This window comes from Leuresthes tenuis, unplaced genomic scaffold, assembly GCF_036924035.1.
Source record: "Leuresthes tenuis unplaced genomic scaffold, fLeuTen1.0.hap1 SCAF_4, whole genome shotgun sequence".
NCBI lineage: Eukaryota > Metazoa > Chordata > Actinopteri > Atheriniformes > Atherinopsidae > Leuresthes > Leuresthes tenuis.
Window position 1 is genome coordinate 33543541 of NW_027325358.1, and position 19109 is coordinate 33562649.

At 41.4% G+C, this 19109-nt stretch overlaps 1 protein-coding gene across 2 annotated transcripts in view; it reads right to left on the reverse strand.

Annotated features, from left to right (window-relative positions):
• Positions 1 to 19109, reverse strand: part of LOC140304771 (sarcoplasmic/endoplasmic reticulum calcium ATPase 2) — a 78020-nt gene that overhangs the window by 49179 nt on the left and 9732 nt on the right. For both annotated transcript variants that reach the window (XM_072383537.1, XM_072383538.1), the window contains one exon: positions 6296 to 6434. In XM_072383537.1, the coding sequence (XP_072239638.1) occupies positions 6296 to 6434 (139 nt within the window). The remainder of the gene's footprint in view (positions 1 to 6295; positions 6435 to 19109) is intronic.

Here is a 19109-nt window from a genome sequence, read left to right on the forward strand (position 1 = left end):
TCTCCCGAGTTTTAGCTCTTCTTCCCGTTCCCCCTCCTCCCACTCTGGTTCCTTGGACTTGTTTTGGGGACGTCAGGGGCCGTCCCTTGAAGGGGGGGTTCTGTCACAGTTCAGTCATCCAACCATCAGAAATTTTCCATTGATCCTGCTTCTGCCCCACTCAGCCTGTCAGCCACACACACCTCATCAGTTCACTCCACTCACCTGTGCACACAGCTGCCTCTCATCACATGCAATCAGCCAGCATATAGTCACCAGCTCCACACTCAATCCTTTACCAGATTGTTCTTTGCCATGCAAGTAACAGTAAATTGTTAACCAATTTACTGTGTGTTTCACAATATGCTCCAGTGGTCAAAACCCACTGATAACATTCTATCTAATTTTATATGTGTATAACATTACAAATTCCAATCTGGATTTGGTAGCAAAGTGTTTGAAACTCACTGTTATCAACATTCCTCTTCTTCCGGCTCTTAACGAAGGCGGTCGCATTTCTACTCTCTCCTGATTCTGCCCTCTCCCATATCTCTCCTGCTTCTCTTGTCTTGTCCGGTCCTGTCTCAACTTCAGTGCCTCTCTCTGCATTGCTTTCAAACTAAATCATGGAATTGATCGGCTGGTCTCTAAACGCAATTGACAAAATCATTGCTACAATAAGCTCGGGTCCAGGGGAACCCGCCTGTCCCGACGGAACGTTTGCCACTGGGTACACGAGGGACTCCTGGGAGAAGTGGAGAATCGTGTGCCTGTCGATTCTTTCCGTTGAAGACGTGGAGGAGCTATACATATTCGGAACCATGACAACGGGCTTTCTGCTGATTGGATTAGGCATTGCCCTGGTGTATCAGAAAATTCGGAAGTCGGAGACAGCAGTCACAGGCCCCAAGTTGTCCGGCATGTTTAAATTGGTGGGCAGAGCTATTGGCACTCAGACTGTGGTCATTAACCGCAATATGGAAAACATCTTGGTGAAGCTGGTGGCTTCAAAGTTGGATGGATCGTTTTTGTGACCAGAATGGACAAACAGAGTGAGTTGTGTCCATTGAAAACGACTACTCGCCCTAACCAATCCTAAACAATCATAATCTAATCTGCATTCCTGGTTTCCTGGCAATGGCCTCGGCCAAGGCCGCTGCTGAAACAACTCTCCTGAAATCACTGCTGTGAGACGCTCTGAACTACTTCTCCCCCTCCCTTCTTCTTGGACACCTGGGGCCTCATGTACAAAGACTTGCGTGAATTTCCTACTGAAACATGGCGTATGCTCAAACCAAAATGCCCTCCAACGTACAAAAATATCCGGATGGATCAATGTGTGCGCAAGCATGAATCCAAGCACATTTCGTTTTGTACATCCCAATCAACGTGGAATTGAGCGCACGTCGGGGTACCCGACTCCTCCCTGTCCGCGCCCCTACTTAAATATGCAAATCATATTTAAATGAGCCCTGCACCTGCGATTCCCCTCTCTGCACAATCAGAAAATAAAGAATAAAGAATGCGTAAAATGGAAAAAAGAATAACTTAAAGGAAAGTGAGATGGAGGCGCTACTTTCTGAAATGGAGGCCCGCAAAAATGTGCTCTTTGGCATGCTGTCCTATGATATAAGCAGCAAACGTAAGAGGAGTGGGTGGGTGAGCGTGAGCGAGGCCTTCAATGCTGAGGAGTTGAAAAGAGAGTCGACACAACTATGGCTGACACTGCTCTCTCATGGGTGGTGGGTGTGGGAGTGTTAGTGACTCTGATTACCCCCAAGGTAAATACCTATATTACTCATAACAAACGTGTTCATACAGTAATCTAGAGCAGAAGTGCGCCGGGGAAAAGGTGATACTCATTGAGACATTTCACAAGCACGGAGTTATTAACATGTACACACAGAGATGATCAGGGGCTTGTTAGAAAGATCTTAAGCTGTTGTTTAACCAGCAAAAAAACAGCAAGTTACTAACTTTAACCACCAACTATGATGCTGTGAAGACTGGATAGAAATTTTCTGCGCACATGCTCAATGCACTTCATGGGGAATAATATTAGGACAATTACACGGATAAAGTTACTCACCAAGAAGCCACCCACAGTGCCAGCTTGTAGTCTGTTCCCAACAATGCTGTTACTCAGAATGTATGAGTCATGCGTTGAACCAGGCCACCTCGCCACAATGTTAGTTAAGTGCATTTGCGCATCACAAATGATCTGTACATTGATGGAATGGAATTGCTTCCTGTTGACATACACAAATGAATCCTGTGATGGCGCTTTTATAGCAATGTGTGTGCAGTAGATAGCTCCGATTACATTAACCGGATTACAAAAACCAGCTGTCGCTGCAAATTGCGCTTTAATGTTGGCCTGTTCAGCTGCATTGTGGGAATTTGATATACCTGGCTGAGATACGGATAATTCCGTCCCATACGGCTGGCATGGCTCGGCTCAGGGTCGACTGGCACAGTCCCGATCGGTCGGCCAGCTCCCCGGTTGCCAGGAACCCCAACGTGGTCATCACCTGTATGGGAACAGGCAGCGCACGGCTCCTCGCTGTGTTGCGCTCCAACGCCGGCCGCAGCTCTGCACATAGCTCCAAGAGGATTGCCCTCGGGAACCTAAAGCGGCTGATGAGCCACTTGTCCTCATGTGCCAACAAATCATGTCTGTCTCTAAATACACCTCTCTCCTTATTGCACCATTTGCTATGTCTTCCAACACCGCTAAAGCAGCCATTGTTTTTAATAGTATGCATTGCACCACTTTGCGCATACTTTTATATCCACTGTAATTGCATACACATGGGTGTGTTAATTGTTTATCAGTGATAATTGTTCATGTGTCTCAGATGTGCACATCGCTCATTCTGAGGACAAATTGTGTTTAAATTTATTCATTATAACAGTTTCCCAACATCACCTGTAAGTGTCGCCAAAGAATCAGCAGCTGTAGAAAAGTGCGTACGACAGCCCTGAAATGTGCGTGAGGCACTGCACATTTCCACGGTCATTTCACTCTTGATACATCTGATCGTTGACGTGAAAAAGTGTGTACGCCACTTTTTTGTGCGTACGTACCCTTTGTACATGAGGCCCCAGGTGATTGTTGACTCTGACTGGGACCCAATCAAGGACTTCTCCATGGCAACCTGCTGTGGTATCACGATGACATCTTGTGAACTGTAACATTGGTTGAGAGCCAGCCATAGCAACTCGCTTACCCCCGTCCCACGCCTTCGTATGTCTTGCGTTTTTATGTGTGAAACGAGCAAATGTTTGTTTATGTCTTTTTTATGTTGGATTGTGACCTATGTTACTGTTCTTGATGTGCTGAGGTTTTTTTCCCGGCCCCACATTGTACTCCCTATGGAGTACATTTGTAAGTACTATTGTAATGCTTGATTGACAATAAATGCTTCTGATTCTGATTATTTTAGTCCATGTTGTTTTCTTATGCTTTTTCTTTATACCATACATTATTTCATGTTTCATGTATCATATGTTTTATATAAAAGTACCATGTGCTGTCAAAATTTTGGGTAATACAAATTCCAACAATTTGTTTAAACGCCTTTAAGCATATGTTTATTAAACAGATTTTCAGATAACAGAACATGTTAAAGTTTTTTGTTAGAATTTTGAAACAAATGATGTCTATTTGTCTATTGTCTAAGATGTCTATTGTCTAACAAAAAGTACAGGGAGCTCCAAGGCTCAGCAGCGTGTCTAATGCTTAATTTATTACAGCATTTGGGAAGCCTGTAGTTGATTTTGTTATGTAAATGTTATATTCTAACATTGGATAGCAGGGACCCTATCATTTAAAACTAGGCTGCTACTCTACTAACAATTACTGTTACCATAGCTGAAAAAATAGTACAATAGCAATAGGAGAGACTCACACTATTCTCTAGTCATCCCCTCAACGTGCTTCCCTGCAATAAAACTGGACTGAACTGAGTTCATTAGGTTTTTACTCTCTCTCTCTCTCTCTCTCTCACTCACACACATACGTCTACTATCACGAACTATTTCCATATCGATATGTTCAGCAGCCTGTCTGGGGCGCCTGCGAGCGAGCAGAGCTGCCGCTTCTGTTTCTATAACATTATTGGGCTCACAGTGACGTTACAAGTAGTTGTCAGTTGTAGAGGGCTAGGATGTTTATTACAATTTCGGGAGAGTTTGCCGCCTAAACTTACCTTCGAAACATATATCTGCTCTCCGTAGCTTCTCCTCTCATCAAAGGTGTGTGTAAGCAGTGTGCGTGCACAGCTCTCACTGATGATTGGCTGTTACCTGGCTCTGTATGTAACCAATTAGATGGTGCGGTGGGTGGGTCAATGCTGGAGACAGGGTAGAGACTACGGCTGCATCAGAGCCAAAATAACCCAGTTTGAAATTGATAATCGGCCCGGCCGATAATCGGTCGATCCCTACTCCTGATCTCAGCTCCGTTGCTCGGTCTGATGATATTTGTAATTAATTCCTTTTTTGTTGACAAAATATAGCGACTTCAATGAAACAAATTAGTTGCTGAGAGACTTAACATAAGACTTCACTGGGATTTAATAAATTTAACCTTTCATTATCAAAAGAAAGATGATCAACACATGATAAAGTGCACAAACTCAAAGTAATCATAGTGATCAAAGAAATAGCGGTCAACAAAAAATACGGCGACCCAGCTCACTCCCTCTCTCTATGCCTCACAATGACAAATGTCCAGTGTTTCTCAATTACGGTCCTTGAGTACCACTGCCCTACATGTTTTCGATGTTTCCCTCCTCCTCTGCACCCGATTCAAATTAATGGATCCTTATCAGGCCACTGCAGAGCTTGATGACGGGCTGATCATTTGAATCAGGTGTGGAGAAGGAGGGAAACATTAAAAAAACATGTAAAAGATATACATATATATATAACAAAATATGACAATGTTTTAAGAGCTGGTACTCCAATCAGCAAAAAATAATATGATCGATGGCCTAATATTATGTAGGTCCCCCTTTTATTGACTCTGAAGGCCTCTGAAGGTATGCTGAGGCTTCTGGTACAGAGCTGTTAGTAGCATATCTGGGTCTGAGTAAACCAAATTCTGAGATTTGTGTGGAAACATGTTAACAGGGAGAGAAATGTGTTTTACTAAATTGGACTGTCAAACAGTTTTTCATTCATTTTCTGTTGAGGATTTTTTAGGGCAGATCTGAATTCACCTTTCCATGATTCACTGGGATTGAGTGTAAAAGGCAAACATAAGATGACCCTATCCCAAACTCAAATGTTATAAACTGGTCTACTAAAATGTATTAGGCTCAGACTAGCAACTAGCCAAATAACTGTTCTGTCTTCATCACTCCTTCATTCAAAATGTGTCTTCCCTGTATGACAGAATTTGCAGATCTTGGCTTATCAACTTCAATTGCAGAGTAATGAGAACAAGAAAAACTGGATTAATTTTGTGAAGAAGGAAGTTAAAAAACCAACCTGGCAACACATCAGCTCAAGTGAACTGAAGGGTCAAACTAACAATCTTGTTCTGTAAAATGCAGTAACTGCGATCAGTGGATGCTCAGTGGATTGATTTTGTGAGAGCCACGATGATAGAGAGTTGAGGATCAATACACACCACGACTGCTGGATTGAGTCTCTCCCACCCCTGCAGGTGTGCTAACACTGCAGCTGTGGAGACGCTACAATCCACTCGGCTGTCTTGTCATCACAATTTGGCCCTTGACGAAGATGCTAAAATCCTTATGCATGCCCCAACATTTCTGATTTCACTACAACTTCAAGGGCAGAATGTTCATGTGCCTGACCAACCCACTGTCAGGTGTCACTATAACAACATAATCAGTGTTGTTCACTTCATCTGTCAATGGTCATAATTTTATGCTTGATCAATGTATGTTTTCTTTTTGTTTAATTCAATAAAATACAGGGTTCATAAGCAAATCTTCTGTTTTCATTCTCACATTACACAGCACCTGAACTTCATTTATAACCAGGGTAGTAATAACTGTTTATTTTACACTGCTTTGATTTATGATGAACTGTTATTCACCATGTCATAAATATTAGAAATTAGAAATTTTGATGTATCTTCAAGGGAAGAGAGGTGGCTTAAAACCATCTACAATGCTTGTCTGGCTGAGAAGCATTCACTTTTCCAATGATATTTCTGTGAAGGGAGAATTCTGTGTGCTGATATTTTCTCAGTTACTCAAAATCAAAATACAGTTTTGTCAAATATTTCTTAACTTCATTATGTACAAATGCGATGAGTATGACTAATTCTACAACTTACCGGCAACTTCAACAATATCTCCAGGAACAATGTCTCGAGCTCTGACTCTCTGCACACTCTTCTTGTCCTGTCGATACACCTTGCCCATTTCAGGCTCATACTCCTTTAGAGCCTCGATGGCATTCTCTGCATTTCGCTCCTGAGGGACACAGTAACCTGTCAGCATCTCACAGGTACATGTTGTTTCATAACTTCTCAATGAATGAAAGCTATAGGTGCTAATGAACTCATGTGGAGTGATTTCCTTAATTATTTTTAAGGAAAAACTTCAGTGGCTAGTTTTGAAAATTCTGTTACACAATTTACAATGGTAAATGAATGAAGGGAATAGACTTTGAAAACATGTGGTTGACCTAATTTGGCCTTAGTTAAATTCAAAACTGGGTCAACAGGAAGCACCAGACTAAAACATAAATAAACACAAAATAAACCACATTATGCATCATGTTCCACATGTAGCCAGTTTCCTTTAGAGGCTCTGAGGACTATGTTATCACTAGAAATTTAAATATATCAGGGAAGTCCATAACGATTTTTTTAATATAAAAATATACTAAAAATATTACAAATAATACTACAAATAATCATCTTTCATTAGGCTTGAACACTCCTATTAATTGACTTAATTCTAAATCTGTCTTTAAGTTCAGCTAAACTTCACAAAAGTGTTATAGCAAAATTTAAAGTAAAAAAATAATTTCATCGCACAATTCACCTCATTTTTTTTTATATCCCGTCATTGGAATATTATCCCACCCTCAGACTACGACCTTGTTAAAGAGCATATTAACCAGCTTTTGCAGACACAAGTGATCAGGGAGAGCAGCATTGTGCTCGTGAGTAAGAAGGATGGTACCTTACGCATGTGTGTTGACTACAGACAGCTTAATAAAAAGACAATAAAAGATGCATTCCCTTTGCCCCACATTGAGGAACCCCTAGATGTCCTCACAGATTATTGTTGGTTTTCAACAACCGATTTGGCCAGAGGGTATAACCAGGTCCCTGTTACTGAGGAGGACCGGACAAAGACTGCATTCTGTACTCCTTTTGGGCTGTTTGAATGGAACAGAATGCCTTTTGGACTTTGTAATGCCCCTCGTACATTCCAAAGGTCGATGCAACAAATCTTTAGTGATCAGCAATGCTTATCATTGCTCCTTTATCTTGATGACATTGTGGTTTTCTCTTCCACAGTAGAGCAACATCTGGAGAGGTTGGATATTGTGTTGGGAAGGCTCAAAGAACAAGGTCTCAAGGCAAAACTGTCAAAATGTAGCTTCTTTCAACCAGAGGTGCATTATTTGGGTCATGTAATATCTGCTCATGGTGTCTCTACAGATCCAGGTAAACTAGATGTGGTTGCAAATTGGCAGTCTCCCTCTACCGTTTCTGAGCTGTGCTCCTTTTTTGGTTTTGCTAGCTGCTACTGTCGTTTTCTGGAGGGATTTGCAAAACTGCATTTGCATTGCAAGCTGAACAAGGATGAAAGTCTAAAATGAGAGAAGGGCAAGATATTTCTGAACACTGGACACCAAAGTGTCAACAAGCTTTAACCAACTAAGGGGCAAGCTTACAATAGCATCAGTGCTTCCCCTGAATCTAACATGCTCAATTACAGTTAAATGAAATTGGAATTTTTGGCCCTTAAATGGGCCATGACTGAAAAATTCATGGAGAATTTGTTGGGTCATAAATGCATTGTTTTCACCAATAATAATCCATTGACTTGGCATCTGCCAAACTTGGTGCTACAGAACAACACTGAGCAGCACAACTGGCTGCTTTTGACTTAGATAAAATATCGTTCAAGCAGAAGCAATGCAAATGCTGACGCTTTATTGCGTCAACATCCAACACCAAGGCAGGTGTTGGAAGCTCTGCTCCCTGGTACTTCTCTGCCTGAACCCATCCAGCAAGCCTTGTATCCACCAAGGGCTGAAGTAGTGCAAGCTGCAATTTGTGTTTTGCCTCAGCATACTGCCTCTGACATTAATGCACTTCAGCAGGCTGACCTTGTGATCCAGGAAATTGCTGTCTTCTGGCAACAGAAGCAATGTCCCAATTATGAGGCTCGTAAAGGCCTTTCTCCAACTGCATTGGTTCTTCTTTGTCAGTGGGATTGTTTAGTTGAGGAGAATGGGATACTACATTTTCCGTTCAGATGAGGCTGAGACAGTGTTGCAGTTATTGCTACTGGAAGTTGATAAAAAATTAGGTGTTGAAAAGAAATCCATCAATAACATGGACATCAAGGTATAGATAGGACACTGTCACTCTTGCACTCCCGCTGTTATTGGTCAGGCATGTCATCTGATGTGGTTCAATGGTGTCAAAATTGCAAAAAGGTGTCAGTTTGCCAAGAATACGTGGCCAGCTGCTCGTTCCTTCATGGGTCACCTTTTGGCTTCACAGCCTAATGAGATTTTGGCCATTGATTTCACTCTATTTGAACCAACCAGTAGTGGGTTGAAAAACGTTCTTGTAATAACAGACGTTTTCAGTATATACACATGGGTGGTGCCGACCCGTAACCAGCATGCCTCCACAATTGCTCACGTTTTAGTGACGGAGTGTCCCTGCTCGCATATAATGCAGATCAGGGTCGCATATATTTGGGGGCGGCTGTAGGAAGAGCAGTCGCCCACCAATCGGAAGGTCGGTGGTTCGACTCTCGCTTCCCCAGGATACATGTCGAAGCGTCCTTGGGCAAGACACTGAATGCCTCCCAGTGTATCAACAACTGTATGTGTGTGTGTGTGTGTGTGTGTGAATCAACAACTGTATGTGTGTGTGTGTGAATGATTAGAAAAAGCACGTAGTTAAGAATCTTAAGACGTGCTCTATGAATGTGTGTGAGTGGGGTGAATGCAGCATGTAGTGAAGCGCTTTGAGTGGTCAGTTAGACTAGAAAAGCGCTATACAAGTACAAGTCCATTTACCATTGACGCAGATGGCTCCTCATATACAACCTAAACTAACTGCTGGTCCTTCTTCAGATCCTCCTGCTGTGCCAAACCAGGGTACCGCCCATCCCTTGTTGTACCAGCATGACTCCTTTGTTATTCCATTAAGTTGCCAGTCAAATTATATACAAATGGCAGTGTGTAGGACCACAAGGTCAACTGCCGGTCAGCATTCAAATGTTAACCATCTTCCAGGACCTGTGGGGAGATGATAACTGAGGATTGCTGCTTCCTTAGACCCTGTATCCCATTCAGTGCGCGCTCTTTTCAGGCCTTGAAATTAATTTCCAACTCTAAGGTCAAGCGGTTTATCGTCGGGGCGAGAACACAAAAAGTGGGGGTGGATTGTAGCAGGAAATGCCCATGGAGTTTCCGGCATGTTGGGATTACTAGCCAATCAGGTAAAAAAGGAAGACGGTGATTTATGTCTCTCATGCTTGAACTCGGGTGTTGAGTGCCACCCAGCCACTTTACTGTCATCGCTTGTGCAGATCGCCTCACTGTGTGACCTCCCGTGTGTCTGGAACATTCCCAGTAAGTTTGCTTCTCACCTGTCATTTGTCTTGGTTATATGTACATTAAGCGTATGGTTTTATTTTAGGTTTATGCAGTTTTTCTAATGAGTGGATAAGCTTCACGTTGCCGCTTGTTTGGACTACCTGCCTGATCGGTGCGTAACATCCGCATCCCAGAAAGTCCAATTGCTGTGGTCACTTTGTAACGCATTTTGTTTATGGCCGGAATTCTTGGCTGGCTCCAAATCCATGGTGCAAGTGGGACGTGACTATTGCCTGCCTGGCTGCCACTGTGGCCTAAGCTACAGGAATGCTGCTGCTTTGCTCCTACACTTAATTTTTGTTACCTGGACTCCACACAGACTCTTGTGGCATAGATCCATAGGTTGCACGGCTCACATGGTGCCCATTGCACAGCTGATCGAGTCGGATCATTGTTTGGCAGCAGATGATGCCGCTGCGCTGCCCAATTGATTGTATATTTTATGTATTTTAAGCTGTGAATATATCATCTAAATTTCCTTTTTTCCCCATATAGATCATTTTAATTCATTTTTCTTATTTCAGATGCTGATAGGCTTCCGGTGGTGGGGATCAGGATCCTTTTTGTGGCAGTCTCCCGAGTGTGCTGCATGCGTCACACTTTTTTGTTTGGGTTGCATCACCGTGTGATTGTGAGGGTGACGTGTGCTGTGGGGTGATCTTGAGAGGTCTTCCAACTCCTAACCTGCCTCCTGCACTAGTAAGCCACACACATCTATTGTTCTGAGTAAAACAGACCTGAGTGTCTTTGATTTTGGGGTTGCAACTGTAGCATCACATTTGTTTAATTCATTTTTAATATTCTCTGGGTGAAATTCCCAGGGAGGTGTGGTCGGTTTTTAATTCACCTTACTGCAACCGTAGGTCTCAGTTCGCCACAATCGCAAATGTAGAAATAAAAAGTGCAGCATTTATGTAACACCATTTCCAGATCAAACTTGGAAAGAATGTGTTCAGTGTTCTCTAAACAGGGTGAACCTTATTAAAAAGGACAGAATACTGGCTTTCACAGACAAAGCAACAGAGAGTATACATAGCCTGACAGAGAAGAAATTTTATAGTTCAAGAAGTTGACCCTGTGTAAACCAACTTTAATCAGAAGAAGGACCCAGATGTAGACACGGAACAGGAACCAGGAGGAAACTTAAATGGCTTATTTAAGAACGAACGAAGTACCACACAAAACTAAACACCAAAAAAAAAAAAAACAGGAGCTGACGACTGGCAGGAATGAACTGAGGAAAGTTGGGAAATGGCAAGGCTAAACTGGAAACAAGAGACTAAACAGAATAAAAACAGATCATGACAAAGACCAATTTTAAGACAAAAAAAAAACCTGAATAGGTTAGTGTGACAGGGCTGAGCATATCAGGTTAATTTTAGAAACAAAATCTAATAGAAGTAAATAATGTCCACCGTTGGAAACTGAGGGGGACTTTTTGGGGATTGATAGAATGACATGCCCCTACCGCTCCTCCTGTAAAAAAAAAAAACCAACAAGCACAGTGAATGCGCTACGACACATAGATTTGTGGTATCTCGAATGTGATAACATCTCTAACTACACCTCAATAGGTACTGTACTGTACCAGAAGGAAAAGAAAAAAACAAATACCAGAAGGCAGACAGAAGTTATCACAATTAGGGCTAAATCACTTAAAAATACGGAGGTGTGCATATTTTCAAGGTAATTTGATATTTTAATTTTTCAGAGATTAATATAGTTCAGATGTTTTAAACTTAGTGACATACATTAAATGTAAAATATGATTGCTTTCCAATGTAATAAAAAATCATAACCTTCAGTTTTAAGCATGCTGGATCTATTAGTGCAACATATATTATCGAAAACAAAATTTATTTTTATTTCAACAGTATTAACAAAACATAATCACACGAAGACTGTGCAAATTGCTGCTGTAACTTGTAAAATGCTTGACAGGGGACAACAGGAAGCTTACAGTGATAATACCTAGCTGGGCACCAATATTGCTGACATTAAACATGTAGAACATAGATGACTATGAAGTTGTATGTCTTATCTTGTTTCCTGCTATAATGCTGATCACTGGTAAAAAGCAAGTCAGGTGATTGTAGTCTGCATAGAGTATGGTACTTCCTGTGCTATGTATGGCTTGTACTGAGTGTGCTACCAAAAAATGAATTAAAAAACAGTATAGCACATGTATGCATTTTAGATCAATTAAACAACTAATTGCACTCCTCAGCTGACAAAATTCAACTGTGCACAGACTCTGTGATACATATGCAAACGCACGCTGAGAATCTCTGATTATCCAACAATCAATACTTTTGTTTAATTGGTCATCTGGAGAAATAACAAGGTAATCAAGTATTGTATTCAGTCTTCCAGCAGCAAAAACCTATGATTTCTATTTAATGGAATGAGAACAATTAAGTCAGGCACTGTTCTGATCCTAAAACATCAACTCATCAAAATGTGAGTATCTGTTCATATAAAAGTATGCTAGTCATAGCACACATGATAACCCTGGATAGATTTGATGCAACTATTGAATATTAAGATTGAAATAATAATGACTTTAAGCTTTGTCTTTATACACTGGTGAAAAATATAAAGGGAACACTAATATTACACTTCCTATATCTCAAATGAAATATTCCAGTTGAAAATCGTTATTCATTACATAGTGGAATGCGCTGAGTCAAAGTCAAATTTATTTGTATAGCACATTTCATGTACAAAACAAAATAAGCCTAATAAAAGCATTGCAGTGGGAAGCAGAAAAAGCATAAAAAATATGTAAAAGAATATAAATAGAAATTAAAATTATTAAAATTAAATTAAATAAAAAAATTAATAAAAACAGGCAATAGTCTTAAGTTAAAAGATACTGTGCAGATTTCATGCATAGACACATGAGAAAAGAAATGTTTTTAACCTGGATCTAAAAATGTCTACATTTGGTGACAGTTTAATCTCCACAGGCAGTTTGTTCCACTTGTTTGCAGCATAACAACTAAATTCTGCTTCTCCATGTTTAGTCTGGACTCTGGACTGGACCAGCTGACCTGAGTCCTTGGATCTAAGAGCTCTGCTAGGTTTATATTCTCTGAACATATCACAGATGTATTTTGGGTCTAAACCGTTCTGGGATTTGTAAACCATCAGTAGGCTTTTAAAATATATTATGTGACTGACTGGAAGCCAGTGTATAGATTTTAAAACTGGTGTGATGTGTTCAGATCTCTTAGTCCTGGTTAAAACTCAAGCAGCAGTGTTCTGGATGAGCTGCAGATGTTTAATGCTTTTTGGGAAGTCCAGTTAATAGACCATTACAATAATCAAGTATACTGGAGATGAATGCATGGATGAGTTTCTCCTGGTCTTTTTGGGAGAGAAAACCTTGAATTCTGTTGATGTTTCTGAGTTGGTAAAAAGCTGCCTTTGTGACAGCTTTGATGTGGCTGCTGAAAGTCAGATCTGAGTCTATCAACACTCCAAGGTTATGAACTTGGTCAGTGATTGTAAAGGTCTCAAGGTATTTACCAATGCTGACACTCTTCTCTTTGCTACCAAACAGAATTATCTCAGTTTTTTTGTCTTCATTTAATTGTAGAAAATTCTCTCTCATCCAGGTGTTTATTTCCTCCAGAGACTGACACAATACGCCTGCTGGTCTGTAGTTGTCTGGTGACATAGACACATAAAGTTGTGTATCGTCTGCATAACTGTGATAATTGATGTTTAAGTTCTGCAATATCTGACCCAAAGGTAGCATATACAAGTTAAACAGAAGAGGTCCAAGAATTGACCCCTGGGGGACTCCACAAGTCATGGCCACTCGCTCAGATTCATAGCTGCCAATTGTAACAAAATAACTCCAGCCTCTAAATAGGACCTGAACCAGTTAAGGACCGCTCCAGAAAGTCCAACCCAGTTTTCCAGCCTGGCCAACAGGATTCTGTGATCTACAGTATCAAACGCAGCACTGAGATCCAACAGAACCAGGACTGAAACATAAACCGAATCATTATTCAATCTGATGTCATTTAACACTTTCACCAGAGCTGTTTCAGTGCTGTGATGACGTCGGAAGCCTCATTGAAAGTTGTCGAGACTTCCACTTTCATTCAGAGCATCCACTGAGCTGATTGAATATAACTTTCTCAATAAACTTGGATATAAAAGAGAGGTTAGAGACAGGTCTGTAGTTGTTTATCACAGAGCTGTTTAGAGTTCTCTTCTTTAGGAGTCTTTAGTGACTTGGGTAAAAGTAAAAACAGTTTTTAAAAAGTCAGATGGTATTATGTCCAGAGTGCAAGTTGTTGATTTCATATGCCTGTGTCTTCCAGGATTTTTAAATCAAAAATATTAAATTGTGACATACCGTCAAAGTTATTTCTAGGTCTTAGAGACATATTAGTTTTTTAGTTTTGGTCTCTGTGGCGTGAATTTTTTTTCTAATTAGTTCGATTTTTCGGCTAAAAAAAGTCGGCAAATTCGTTGCATTTCTCAGTAGATAGGAGGTCTGGGTTTAACTGTTTCGGAGGACTTGTGAGTTTTTCAACCATAACAAACAGAGTTTGAGAATTGTTGGCATTCTTATTAATCATTTCAGATAAATGCAGCTGTCTGGCCTTGCACAGCTCATTGTTATAATTACGCAGGCTTTGTTTGTACAGCGCATAGTAAATCTGAAGCTTTGTTTTCCTCCACTTATGTTCCGCTTTCTTGCATTCTCTTTTCAGGTTTTTGACCGTAGTGGTGTTTCTCCATGGTGTTTTCTGTTTGCTCAAGGTGCTCTTGATTCTTATCGGTGCAACAGCTTCCATTACATTCAAAATTCTTAAGTTGAAATGATCCAGCAGTCCGTCATCGCTCATTGTAGGTGACATAGCTATGGTCTCCCTAAACTGAGCACTTATTTTCTCATTAATGTACCTCATTAATGTTGTTTGAACATTCTGAGTAATCAATAAATCAAATAAAATACAGAAATGGTCAGACAAGGCCAAATCAATAACCACAACAGAAGAAATATCAACACCTTTATAAATGACCAGGTCCAGAGTGTGACCTCTAAGGTGGGTCAGTTCTGTTACATGTTGTCACAAACCAAACATGTCCAGCACAGAAGAAAATTCTTTGGCATTACCATCCGTCATATTATCAGTACGAATGTTAAAATGTCCCCGGTCAAGATAAAATGGTTAAAAATCAGTTGAAATAACAGACAATAATTCAGAAAATTCATCAATAAAACTTGTACAGTATCCTTGAGATCTGTAAATGATTAAGAACAGAATTTTAGGAACACCCTTTAAAATAAAACTAAGATATTCAAAAGAAGTGAAATCACCGAATGAGATCTCTTTACACTGGAATATATCTTTAAATAAGGCAGCTTCTCTCCCACCTTTCCTCCCATTTTGGCATTTATCCATAAAACTACAATTTTGGGGTGCTGTTTCATTAAGAACAGTAGCACTTGTGCTTTCTGTTAACCATGTTTCTGGTTAACAGAAAGCAAATCTAAATTGTTTGAAGAAAGAAAATCTAAATTGTGTGAAATTATGAAGTCATTAATTAACAGTAACTTATTGGACAGAGATCTAATACTAAGTAAAGCTAGCTTGTGGAGTTTACACTGGTCTCTGTTGTATTCTGAGTTATACGTGGTACCATTAACAGATTAGATAGATTCACCCAGCAAGTTGACTGTTTTCGATTCCTTCTTTTGCTAACTAATACAGGAATCCTACTGGGTCCCAGCTTGTTCTCAGAACAGCTGTCAGTAGTAAGACTACTATACCCTAAACGCATCATGGCACTGCTGCTGCTCCTTGAACATCCTGCACATCCCCTTGTGCCCTACTCTGCCAAGACAGATTATGTAAGAGGAGGGAGTGCCCTGAATTTCCTGGTAGATCGCGGTCACTGGAGTCCTGACTTGGATAGAGACATTCTTTGGAGACCTTTGGTGATGTGGAGTAAAAGGGCTGGTGAGGGGGGAGGGCTGGGGGTTGTTTGCCTCGCTGCTGTGTCCTTCACCCTTATCTGTACAGTCATGTTTGGGTTTGCCGTTCGAACAGCATGACGTAAGTGTGCACCAAGTAATCTGCATCCAATTCAATTTGGATGCACGCCATCAATTCTGAAACGCTCCTTACAGTTCCAAAAGATATTGAAGTTATCAATGAACTTAATCCCATGGGCGATGCATGCATTTGATAACCATGTGTTCAGACCAAGACGTCTGCTGAAAAGTTCCAATTCCTCTACCCACTGTAGGAATGGGGATTGAAATGGAGACATGGTGTGCTCCATAGTGACACAGTATCTCTAACAGCAGAGAAAAGTCTTTCTTCAGGATCTCAGAGCCAGTCTTCCTTCTCAGAATTTCAAAAGACCCCTTGTAGATAATGATCCTCATGCCATCTAGATGTGTAGACAGAATGGTCGGCAAGATATCTATCATTTCCCTGACTGATGTATCAGAAAAAGTTATATTTTCTGTCTTTGCCATTCTGACATACTGTGTTACAGAGTCCCCAATTAGAATGGTATCTATTATGCAATGGTACTTCAGGTGGTGGAGTAAGTGCTGGAGGTTTAGGTTTCGTGCTGGGTTTACCTCTGCGACGGACAACATGAGACCAGGTCCTGGCTGGGGTTGATGATTTTGTTTTGGCAACAACGCTGTTCTAGTAAGAGATATCAGTCGGACCGGCCGCTTTGGGAGCTTCACCAGATATTCCACAGCCACAACCACAGCCTGCACAGGAGCTATAATAGAATCAATAAATTCCTCACTCGCACGAATTTCTTGCAGCGTTTCAATCCTCTTCTCAAGCTGCGTTATCCTCACAGAGTCGCTCACACTCTGTGCAGCTCACTGATAATGCAGGGTTAGTAGACATATGCTGTCCGATTCTCTTTGCAAACAGGAGGGCTAATACCATTTACAAATATATACTTACATGAAAAAGAATAAAAGAATGAAATTATATCCAAGACTAGTGGAAAGAAGTAGAATGATTTAAAAGCAAATAAAGCAGTAAGCAGCAGGAGGAAGCAGAGACTGCACTCTGCAGAAGCAGGAAGTAATAACATAACAACTAAATAACATAAAAATGATCAATGTAAATCCAAATTAATATCCCATGGAAGTCTGGATTTGGAATCGTACTCAAAATAAAAGTGGAAAATCACTTTACAGGCTGATCCAACTTCAGTGGAAATTCCTCAAGACAAGTCAAAATGAGGCTCAGTTGCATGTGTGGCATCCACGTTCTTGTATCACCTCCCTACAACGTCTGGGCATGCTCCTGATGAGGCGGCAGATGTTCTCCTGAGGGATCTCCTCCCAGATCTAGATTAAAGCATCAGTCAACTCCTGGACAGTCTGTGGTGCAACATGGCGTTGGTGGACGGAATGAGACATGATGTGCCAGATGTGCTCAATTGGATTCAGGTCTGGGGAATGGGCAGGCCAGTCCATAGCATCAATGTCTTCATCATGCAGAAACTGCTGACACACTTCAGCCACATGAGGCTAGGCATTGACATGCATCAGAAGGAACCCAGGGCCCACTGCACCAGCATATGCTCTCACAATGGGTTTGAGGATCACAACCCGGTACCCAATGGCAGTTAGGGTACCTCTGGCTAGCACATGGAGGGCTGCACAGCCCTTCAAAAAAATGCCACCCCACACCATTACTGACCCACCGCTAAACTGGTCATGCTGGGGGATGTTGTAGGCAGCAGAACGTTCGCCACGGCGTCTCCAGACTCTCTCATATGCTTAGTGGGAACCTGCTCTCATCCATGAAGAGCACAGGGTGCCGGTGGCAAATTTGCCAATCTTGGTGTTCTTGGGCAAATGCCAATCGCCCTGCACGGTGTTGGGCTGTAAGCACAAGCCCCAATTGTGGATGTCATCCCCTCATACCACCCTCGTGGAGTCTGTTTCTGACAGTTTGAGCAGAAACATGCATATTAGTGGTCCACTGGAGGTCATTCTGCAAAGCTCTGGAAGTGCTCCTCCTGCTCATCTTTGCACAAAGGAGGAGGAAGCGGTCCTGCTGCTGGGTTCCTGGTGTACTGTCCTGTCTCCTGGTATCTCCTCCATGTTCTGGACACTGAGAGACACAGCAAATCTTCTTGTCACAGCTCGCATTGATGTGCCATCCTGGATGAGCTACCTGAGCAACTTCTGTGGGTTGTAGACACCGCCTCATGCTACCTCCCGGGGTGAGAGCACTGACTACAAGCAAAACTGACCAAAACATCAGCCAGAATGGATGAGAACAGAGAAATGGTCTGTGGTCACCACCTGCAGAACCACTCCTTTATAGGGGTTGTCTTGCTAATTGCCTCTCATTTCCCCTTCGCCGTAGCCTGACGTGCACCTCCAAAAAATTCTAACTACACGTCGCGTAGAAGCGGGCCGTAAGGGTTGTTATTGGTCCGCTCAGAACATAATTTCCGGAAGTTGCCTATTCCGATCTTAATGGCTGTATACGGCGAAGAAGTTTGTTGACATTCGAAATTATCTAAAGTGCATTGGTTCATCCAGGTTGTAAATTCACACCAGTGAATTCACAACCACATCCTCATTTTTAACAGAGCATGGCTGGGCAGCAGCAGGAAGGTCCCTCAACTTCCACTGAACAGATTGACACAGAGAGATGGATGTTCTGTAAACACCAGAGGTTCATTCTGTGGAATTCATGTGCAACTGTATAATTTAATGTCCTCCTTCTGTATTCCCAGTTGGCAGGTTTATAAAATTCACCTGCTGAAATAAAAAAAATAAAAAAAACAATAAAGAAATGCTCTACTTGGACCGCCAGATTAGGAAGAAAGATGTGGCAATTAAATACTGGAGCACAAGTTAAAGGTGACTGCATGGTCACAGGTGAATTATGTTAATTATGTTAACTATTGGAACATTAACTGAACTAGCTCTTGTATTTTTAGGAAATAAAGAAGACCAAATTAAATTAGTATTATCTCTTTATTTGACTGCTGTGGTGGTGGTGGTGGTGATGATGGTGGTGACTTAAACTCTAAAGGGATTATTGCATATGCTGTCTCTGACCGCCCTGCAAACAGTTTCCTTGCTCAAGTGCTCGCATCTCTGACATTGTACAAAAAAAAATTCAATTTGCAAAGAACACAGTGCAACACACAAGATCAGCCTGGATGTGAGAGCATGACTACGGTTGGTAATGTTGCAAATGTAAGGACGGATTAGGTTGTGTATGTAAATGATAGACTGTGACATGAAACGGTACCGC